Source organism: Amphiura filiformis, chromosome 1, assembly GCF_039555335.1.
Source record: "Amphiura filiformis chromosome 1, Afil_fr2py, whole genome shotgun sequence".
Classification (NCBI taxonomy): domain Eukaryota; kingdom Metazoa; phylum Echinodermata; class Ophiuroidea; order Amphilepidida; family Amphiuridae; genus Amphiura; species Amphiura filiformis.
Window position 1 is genome coordinate 9658445 of NC_092628.1, and position 11150 is coordinate 9669594.

General features: G+C 33.8%; 1 protein-coding gene across 2 annotated transcripts in view; it reads left to right on the plus strand.

Moving 5' to 3' along the window:
• Positions 1-11150, plus strand: part of LOC140148666 (spastin-like) — an 80445-nt gene that overhangs the window by 27058 nt on the left and 42237 nt on the right. The window contains exons 3-4 of one of the 2 annotated variants that reach the window (XM_072170738.1): positions 6612-6695; positions 10261-10596. In XM_072170738.1, the coding sequence (XP_072026839.1) occupies positions 6612-6695; positions 10261-10596 (420 nt within the window). The remainder of the gene's footprint in view (positions 1-6611; positions 6696-10260; positions 10597-11150) is intronic. The other variant, XM_072170813.1, reaches the window with a different exon arrangement.

The following is an 11150-nucleotide window of genomic DNA, read 5'->3' on the forward strand; positions in this document are numbered from 1 at the left end:
TCAGGCAGGAGATATGCCTCGATTTTGAAGTGGCGTTTGGTAGTCATGAGGTGGGTGTTGGCATCCAGTGGCACATTTTGATCCAGATTTCCTATTCTAATTCATTGTTATTTTTGAGTGAACATGAGGACAGGAAAAGAATCTGCCCAGTGGCTAGACTGAAGTGTATTATGACTTACTATTTTGATAGTGAATTAGATGAATGTTCACACTTTAAAGTGTGCATGGTTTGCGGTCTACACAAGGAATCAAAAGAACATACAATAGATCATCGAGCATGTCCAGGCATAGATACAGCAGGCTTGAGAATTTTCCTTTTTTTAAAGGAATTCCCTTTTCTTTTTCTTTCTGTGGCACAAATATGCGCATTTCCCCCCCTTTTTAGCCTGTTTTGAGCATTTTTTCCATATTTTATGGGCTTTCAGATTTTTCTTGTTTTTTCATTGAAATGTATTTTCATGCCTGATACAGAAAATAGATTCAGATACATTTATGAGAGAATACATTTTCTTAGAAATCACCAAGAATTGTTTCTGATTTGTAGAGCACCCAATGTATCTGATGGAGGGTTATTGGGAGTCAAATGTTAAATGGGGTTTAACTTAATATTTGTTATCCATTGCCAGTTGATCCATGAATAGGATTTCAGGTTTATGGTAAAAATAAATGTTAGGGTTAAAAATAGGCTTATGGGTAGGGTTTGAAGGTGAAATGAGAAAGGATACAGTAGGCTATGAGTATGAGCTGCAAGAACAACATTGTGCGGTATATATTAAAATAGATATAAGTTTATATATGTCATGTTAGGTTTAAAATTGGATGTCAGGTTTCTTTAAGCCCTGAGGGTGAAGGCCTCGAGGCTCTGTTGAATGCTTCGAGGGTCTGTTACATCCTGAAGTAAGATACATTTGGTTATCATGTGGCTAGCATCTAGGGTGTGTCTGTGTCAAATTGTCATAGATGGGTAGGAGTTATGTGCTCAATTGAATAATTAGTTTATCACTGGACACATCCATAGGAATACAGGATGTCATAGGATACCCATGACATCAGAACTCTTTAAGCTACATGGGACGTGGATATAAACATGCTGATGCATGGTTTTAGACTGAAATCAATATTCAAATGAAAAGTTTGCAACAATTTCTTTTATCAATTATTTTTGACAACTGTTTTTTCGCATAAGTGTTGATATAATGAAGCTGAAAATAGACCTCTATATTGGCAAAATTTGTTGAAACCCTTTTACACCATTTTTATTACCTTCCATGTGCAGCACTTTCTTTCTTTCCTTTCTTTCTTTCTTTCTTTCTTTCTTTCTTTCTTTCTTTCTTTCTTTCTTTTTTCTTTCTCCTTTCTTTCTTTTGTTTGTTCATTCCTTTTTCTTTCTTTTCTTTTTCTTTTCTTTTCTTTTCTTTTCTTTTCTTTTCTTTTCTTTTCTTTTCTTTTCTTTTCTTTTCTTTTCTTTTCTTTTCTTTTCTTTTCTTTTCTTTTCCTTTCCTTTCTTTCGGTTCTTTCTTTCTTTCTTTCTTTCTTTCTTTCTTTCTTTCTTTCTTTTTCTTTCTTTCTTTCTTTCTTTAATTCTTTACTTTATTTATTTACTTCTTTACTTTATTTATTTATTTATTTTCTTTCCTCCTTCCTTAAGCTTTCTTTCTTTTTCTTAATTTTTTTTTGACAGTCTCTTGTTTAGTTTCCTTTTATCATGATTACAACTCAGAACTCATAGCAACTTACAAAATTCATTTCAGTTTGGAGTTAAGTTGAAGAAAGGTTGTGTAGAATAAAAACTAGACCAAATAATTAGTGTGACTAAGTGTAAAGGATCTATGGTATTTAACAGGTTTAGTGCAGAGGATGCTCTGTGTTCATAACTAATATAGACAAGATCTGTCCATTTACAGGTTGTAGGAAGTCAGAAAAATAATCCTTTAATGCTTGTTAACATCAAAGTTGTTGCAGTAAAGATTCATCTCTGATATTTGTGAATCATCTTTGAATATTTAAACAAATAAAAAACAATTGACAACTTATGAATAAATAAATGAATAATTTTAATTTATCACCGTGTCAACAATTTCATTTCTTCTACATGTGTAGTGCCTAATGGGCTAAAATGGAAATTGTTAATTTCAAATAATATTGTCAATGTCAATGAAACTGTTTTACATGAATAAAAGTGAAATTTTAACCTTTTATGTGATCAAACAAAATCAGTCAGAAGTCGGAAATTTATGCTCTTGTTGACATAACAAATATCCCAACATGGCGACATGAATTTGGAGTTGCCAGAAAACAAACACCAAAACATCTTTTGGGGAAAAATGGTATATCTTCAATATGAAAAGTCCAAATTTTCAAATGACGAACAGCTTTTCCTCCCAGCTACATACACTTTAAATACAAATCATTCGATGACTAAAAAAAATGTTGAAAATATAAATTTTTGATAATTTGCCATAAAATTTGTATTATGTCGCGAATTAAAAAAAAATCTAAATTATTTGATATCAGAAGGAAATTCCCATGTCCCACAAAAAATATTGTGCAAACGTTGCTATCCGATACAATTGAGAAAATGTCATTTATAATACAGGAAAAAAAATTCTTTCGTAATATGTTTAGTGTCCCCCTTGTACTTATATGCAGTATGCTCTTTACATACATGTGGGAAAATGTTGAAAGACCCCTTTATTAAGAGAAGGAATTAGGGGTATTCTTCTTGCTTCGACAAATTATAATTCAATAGTTTAAGTGGCAAATCACAGGGCTCTGATTAGCCTAATAACCAGGCATTAAAAGGTTTAGAACACGTTTTGTGTTTGCTAGGTATGTACGCTTACAAATATATTATGGAGAGGTCAATAACCTGATATGAAGGAAAGGATAATTCTTCACCATGCTTACATGTCAATAAAATCATCTAAATAATAATTCAATCATTTCTGCATGGATCTTCAGTATGACTCATTCATTCCCTCTATTTCTTTCATATGATTTTTCAAGTTGTTGATTTTTATCATTTACGCACCTGATATTGTGCTGCTGTCCTTTCACAATTCCTAGTAAGATCACATACTCAATCATGACTTGCACTTGCAATCAAGTGAACGATATTTTTAAATTGATAATGAGACTAATTAAATAACATTAGATTTTCAAATAATTTCTTAAAGAGTCTACTTTTGCAAGTTACTTTTGAACAAATTAACCAAGTCATTCTAAATTCATTTACTTTTTCAGTCCTGAACCCCCCCCCCCCATTTTCTCCAGTTGGATCCCCAAAAGTTGGACCTGCAAAAGTTAGACCCCCAAAAGTTGGACCCCCAATTATGTACATGTAGTAAAGAGCCTGGGCTAGTGCTACCCCTGGTTGAGTGGCATGGTAAATATTAAAAGACAAAAATAAATACTTAACATGCTTAATTTCACAATGATATATCATATACTAGTAATCATGCATGTATATTTTAACATCATTGAAAATAATGTGAAAATTATTACTTAGTTGATTATCTTTTTAAATGAAAAAAATCAAAAATTGTTGTCAAGCATTTTACAAAAAAGCTATGTGCTGTTTTTTTGGTTTTGTTAGAAAAACAAGCTAAGTGGTATGTGGCCACTTTTTTTACTTTTTATTAGTTTTATGGCATTAGGCGACGAAAAAAGAAAACCCTGTTCTACGCCCCCGACCGACCCAGATTTTGAACAAATTGGGGAAAAAAATTTTCCGGTACAAATAAATGCCGACCCATTTCTATAATTTCAGGAACAATTTTTTTTTTTTTTGTATTTTCCCAAATTGCAAATATGACCGACCCTACTTGAACAGTAGAACAGGTTTTCTTTTTTTCGTCGCCTTATGCTGTAAAAGGGCTTCACATACTTAAATGTGTTTGAAAGATAAACCTTCTTTTTTTTGCCTAATAATAACATACTAGTCTGTATACATTGCAATTCATTATTCATATACTGTAGGATGCAGTGACTGATTAGGTAGGCATGAATCATATAGGAGATGTATATGCAATAAACATTAATTTTATGTTATCATATCTAATGGTGGGGAACTCAAATAGAGGAAATAACTCCCATTGGAGCGGATGTTGATGCATATGGAACGCACCAGGATTAAATGTGGTTCTTTGGTGGAAGATGGGGAGAGAGATCCAATGAGAAGAGAAGGGGGGGGGGGGGCACCACTGAATAGAGATAAGTAGGTAGAAGAGAAGAGGAAAATTATATGAATAATCAAAATGTGCTATTCCAGTTGAAATCCATATACCCCCATGGAAGGCATGACCTTAATCTCCCACACAGGTGGTGTATATTTCAACGGACAAGAGTCACCCATTCAGGTAACACCATTTGAAATTCACACTCCCTGTGTGGGTCAGGTCAGGTCTTCCATAGGGGTTGTATGGGTTTCAACTGGAATAACCAGAGTGTGGACTAACCATATATATATATGCATGATGAAAATGTATAATGCTTTGCAGATATCAATTTGAGAAGTCAAACATTTTTATATGCTATTGGACTATTGTAGTTGAAATCCATATACCCACTGTGGAAGTCATGCCCTAAATCTTCCACACAAGGAGTGAGAATTTCAAATAAGATTACATGAACAGATGACTTCCATTTGAATTCTACACCCCCTGTGTGGAAGATAAAGGTCATGTCTTCCATAGGGGGTGTATGTATTTTAACTTGAATAGCCCAATTTAGCTTGTCACATGATATACCGCTGCACTTTCAACAAAGTGAAATGAGCTCAAATGGTTTCAAAGCAGTCTTATCATTTGTTGGAATGCCAATTCAGTCAATGAATGAGCTAAACCGACTCATATAAGTAAGTACCCATAGAGTAGTGAATTGAGATCCCATCTCGGCATAAATTATTCCTGTCTAGAGTGTTCCCTATCTTGAGGCTGTAGGTATAGCTGTCCCACTCAAGGTGTATGTCTTAACACACCCTCACCGTAAGTATGGTAAGCTTGCTTTACTAAGTGCACCTGTAATAGGTCTCAATGAAGCTAGCACCATGAGCACTGTGCAATACTCTATGATAGGATATGTACCCTGGTATGTCCAAATTATTTTTTTTCCAATTATTTATTATTTTGAATGTAGCCACTGATTCACATTTTGCCAAAATAAATAATTTATTTTAGTAATTTTGATTCCAATTCAGATTTTTTGGAATCAATCCGAGCAAGAGTTGGATTGAATGCTTACAATTGCAAACAATGCAAAATAGTGGTAAATAATGCAAAATAATGGGAACAATGCAAAATAATGTAAAATAGTGGACAATATTGGGAACGGGTATTTGAATAGTCATAGCATAGCTGTGACTAGCAAATTTTAAAAATAAATAAACAGCTGTGAAGACTAAAAAGATGATACATGCCTCTGCAAGACTATATTTAAATGTAACATTTCAAAAAGTACTTGACTTCTTTTCTTCCATGCTTAAAATTAAACAATGTATACCCTGCCCAATAAACACGCTGAAACTTGCTCAAAAATGATGAAATTAATGTGAGATCTTTTCTCACTACCTCTAAATTTGTTCACAACACACCTTATATCACTTCACCGTGCAAACCACTTTTGCATTCTGTGAAAAAAATGTGGACCTGGTTTAGAAAATTCAAAATTTCTTGGGGATATATTTTACAAATTGATCCCATCCCAATTGACATTCATCACCTGTATATAATATTATAATAGCTGGGTTAATTGCTTTCATTGATCACAGGGCTATTCCACTTGAAATCCTTACACCCCCTATGGAAGATATGACCTTAATCTTCCACACAGGGTGTGTGAATTTCAAATTGTGTTATACCTAAATGGGCAACTCCATTTGAAATCTATACCCCCTGTGCAGGAGATTAAGGTCATGCCTTCCATAGAGGGTGTATGGATTTCAAGTGGAACAGCCCATTGATGGTTTACGTTTCTCTCCTCTCTCACTTTGACCTGGTTCAATGGGTTTTTGTTTTTCAACGGTGCACCACTAATGTACATTACTAATTGCAGTTTGGGAAAACCTGTTATTGACTCCGTGGTGGGAAAGTACCTCCTCTGTTGCCATTTATAATTAGATGGTGTGCATTGGGAATATTAAAAACAAATCATTGATTTTATTTAATAGAGTTGGTAAATACTATCATGACTAAAAAGAAAGAAAATATGTAAAATATTTGTCACAAACTTGTGGACCAATTTGCCATATCATTGACTGTCAGTTTGTCTCGTCTCTTTTAAGAGATATTTAAAAATATCCTGATCAGTGCTGATTGAATATTCATTCAAAAGGATTTATATCATACTAGGTTTCATTGCACTGCCACTGTAATCCTTTTAATGTGAGTGTTCCTTCTTTCCAATCATGTGTTTACATGTACTTTCAAATAAAATATATATAAAGAAAAAAATAATGATAAGTCATTTTGATCAAATGGTAAACTTGCAATTTGGCAAAATTTGCATTTTAAAAAGTGCAGTATTGTGATTTGTTACAGGTACTCACCGTACAGATAAACCTTATACCAATACTCACAATAACTGAGCTATTTTGTATTTTGTTTTTCCACCAGGTTCAGAATGGGATAAAGCTAGACGTCTACAAGAAAAGATGAGGACTAACTTAAATATGGCAAAAGAGAGACTGGAAGTACTAAGTAAGTGTTCGATAACTGCTATAGTCCATTTGGCTTCCTCAAGACATCGATAAAAAGAAGACATTTTAATCAAAGAAGCAAAGAAAATAAATAACATATAAAAAGCAATTCCCAACAGTTAAAAGCAATCAAAGGCCCAAATTAACAAAATTACGCATCACTGGCCAAATATTGTGTGTTTAACATATTAAAATAATCTATTTCTTCTACCTTATAAATTCAAATTTGAAACAAACTAAATTATGATGTCATCGGTCTTGGCCATCCAATTTTCCTCATTCCAATACATAACCAAATGACATCCTATATGATCCCTCTCTATCATATTTCCCCATCAATGTTTGTGTAGTCATGTTATATGACCAAATACCCCCAGATCTTTTTAATATCGGGCAAAACTCACAAATTGTGATTAGCCTCACACAAATTGCAATTCTAGACCTGGAGGGTGGATGAATTGATGAGATTTGTAATGGGGAGTTGATATTGTGGTTGGAGCTACTTGATGAGTCATACTTTAAGCTAAGAGCAAGGTGTTCAGATGGAACTGCTGAATTTTGTCTCAGTTTGATTTTGATTCCCTCTTATATCAAAACAGTTTTGGAGGTTGTATACTGATTGATATTTAAAAGGTAAATAATAAAGAAAATTGGCGGCCTATATACCTCATCCAGCAGAGTGTTTAGCAATACAAAGTCGTACAAGACATATGTTTCAATATTTGCAGATTTGCATTAGACCTCAGTATTTTTTTTACACTTTAAGTATCTGTTGACCCGGCTAAAGTGGTAAACAGGTTAACATCTTTTGTTGTCATTAACCTAACTACACTCTCAAAGAAGCTATGTAAAAAATGTTGAAATTTACTTTATTTTTGTAACATAAAGGCTATTTACATTTTCGGTAGCCCCTATACACCATAATGCAAATTATGTGCACCAACGGCCTTAAATTGACATCATTATCAAACTTGATAGCACACCTTTCAATCCCATCACTCCATGCAAACACATCCTAAACCAGTATACTTGAAAGTACTTTATAAATTATAACTAACTAAAAAACCCAAATTTAGTATAGTTCAGGTACCACACTACCCCACTTAGCATCACCATATTCACAACTCTGATGAAATGAACATCCCAATCATGCTGACAACATAACTTCCAATCTGCCATCTCTGTATTGAAGCACATCCTGACCAAATCACTTATACTAAGGCATGTCCTAAGGGTAGCGATGACTCACAGCCTCATTGAGCCTGCCTGATGTCCCATTTATACCAAGCATGGACTAAATGGTTTGATGTCCCGTTACGCAGGCTACCAATGGACCAATTAATTACATGTCCCTCTCATTCACAAGCGATGCTTGTATCTGAATGCTCATTGAAGTCGTAACTGTTGTTTCTGTATGTGTCATGATATGGATGCAATGGCTCACCAGTGTGGACCATAAAGGGCCATACAGACTCCAAATATTCAACCATTTTTGTTCAACAGTTTATAATTCAATCTATTTTAGTTCATTTTTATCATCTAAAAATGTTTGTTGATGGAAAATCAATTATATTTCATGCAGAATGTCTGTTGGAAATATTTTTTCAATTTTATGTCAGCAACCATTCCTTAGAAGTTAAAATTTCTAAACATGATTAGAAGTAGACAAGCCATGTTGCAACGAATATGCTATGTCGAATAAAAAGTCTGTAGCAGACCTATACCTCTCTCACCCTGGTGCCCTTTGTCATGTTTGTGAGTGTGTGATATAATAGGTCTGACGTTTAGTTCAGTTCGGTTCACTTTCACCAATACCAATTTGACTCTTCATTTTCATCTGTAAAAGTGATTTGCTATCCAAAGTTTTAATACAATTTGAACTACTATATCTACTAAGTCTACTAAAATTCATTTTGATTCTTGGAAACAATTTCCACTTGTTATTATTTTGAGCAGATGACACAAAGTGAAACATGTCCAGATTTGAGATCAATGTCAGATGAAAATAAAGGTGAAAAAAGAAAGAGAGGATTATTGGCAGTATGAGAATAATCATTCCTAAATCAAAAATGGAGTCATGAATGGACAGTATTTTCCCTTTGGTGTAATTATCAATACCCATGCTATTTGAGACTTTTTTTTTTTATCAATCTTTGGTGATTAATTTTAGTGCTTCTCCACATAATATGCAGATCTTAATGTTTATGTTGCATGCATGGAGAGGAACACAATATAATGAATGATACTTAGTAATAAAAATATGAATTATTATAAATTATTATAAACGCTGAAACAACCTCAGGGCGATTCACATACATAAATTACAGAAAAGTAGAAAGATGATACCGTATGAAAAGTATTTAGTATTTAGCAGAATGGCAAGTGAAGAGTTTCCATTAAAATAAGATCATGTACAATGTAACTATCATCCTACAATATCCAGGTCATCATATCACATTTGCATAATTTGAATAAAGTTTACGCATAGAATAAATGTGATGATTCTCAAGCGATTCATTATCAGGGGACTATGGGAGAGATCTTTTAGTGATTTTTATATGACTCACGGTGTATATGAATAACAATTGGGCACAGATAGGGAGAGAGAGGTGCATGAATTACCATAGAGAATTGAATTTAAACTTAAGTAAAGTGTATTAAAATTGATAGTTTTTTGAAAGTTACACAGTATTGTTTACTTTTTATGAAATTAGCAACTGTAAAATTCTACCAACATTTTGTAAATATTGTAAAGTTGGGTAAAATTTAAAAAAAGTTGTGGCAATATTTGCTAGGTTCAGAGTGTAAACAAACCTGTATGATTTTTTAAACAATCATTTTAACAGTTTGACTGCTCAGTGCCAGAATTGGGAAAATGCACAGGGCCGGATTTACCATAGGACCAGATGGGCCTGGGCCCAGGGCCCCCAAAATTGCCCTGTGCAGTGGGCATCTTCCATTTTAGCTGAAAAACACCATGTTTTGGGCCAAAATAACCTGCAGAAAAAAAAAATATGTGCTGTTTTTGATCATAGTTTTAAAAATATAGATTGGGTTTTTAAAGTAGGGTGTCAACTTAGGGCTAGCATTATAGGGCAGTATATGTTGGTGGCATTAACCCAAAACTTCTGAAAATGGGGTGTTATAGCATTTTGCATGTGGACTCTTTGCCTAAATGTTGTAGGGCATGTAGTTAATGTTAAATTTTATGTGACATATGCCAGTACATTAGATTTATGTCATTCATAATGCTCGATTGATTTCATTTCATTTAATGCTTAGTGCTAGCATGATGTTATGATTATCTGCATGATTTCATCATCAAATCATTTTGTATCTGATTTTTATCTCATTCAGACTATTTGGTCTATTAATTTATAATTATTATTATATCATTTACTACAAAACAATAGTTTATATTTCTTATTATACCTCTTGCAGTCATTTCAGTCATTTGCTATGAAATCATATTCTGCTTCTGCATGTTCTCATGCATTTCCACTTCACATCTCATATTTATTAATTTTTCACCTATTGCTCTTCTATTTTTGTTTGCCTCTTGCTAGCCGCCCTCCTTGTCTCCTGTGATAAGTCTCCTCAGCACCAAAATGCACAAACCCTCCACAAATCTGCCACCAGAAAACGAACCATTATGACAGAATCGGAAGACGATGGAAATACACCGTCCACAAGTGCTCAACAGTCTCCAAGTAAAAGAACTTTACGCTCAACTGGAAACAGTAGAGGAACAACCAAAGTGCCCAATTCCCTATCCCATGGGAATGCCAATAAAGGAAACAGTACTAGTCGTGTTAGTAGTGCTCCTACTAGAGGAAATGCCAAAGGAATTGCATGCAGGAATGCTTATCCGTCCTCGCTATCTCAAGCTTCTAGAACAAAAGGTGTGGTTATGCAGTGATACCAAGTCATTATTTTATTGTTGTTGTTGTACAAGTCATTATTTTATTGTTGTTGTTGTTGTTGTTGTTGTTGTTGTTGTTGTTGTTGTTGTTGTTGTTGTTGTTGTTGTTATTTTCATGTTTGTTCAATTCCTTCAGCAGTCTATAATATCAAATTGATTAATTCAAATAAAACAATTCATCGAGTGGCCATGGGCAGCGGCATTAGACATACATGTTACAAGACTACCAAGTGACAGGTGATGGATCACACACACACAAATGAATAGGCACTTTTTTGATAATTTTCATCAAGGTTACTCAAAACTTACCTAGGTAGTTTACTATACAGCAGGGGTTTCTGTCTTTTTGATATGTTATGAAAAAAAATATTTACAGACAGAAATAAAAATCAATCGACGAAGAGTGTTGTTAAGGGATTTAAAATGAGCGTTTATTGCGTTTCGACAGTATTTTTTGTGGGACATGAGAGCACCGCAGACCTATCGAATTGCATTCTGAATACGAAGCATGTCTTTCTGATGTCAAATAATTTT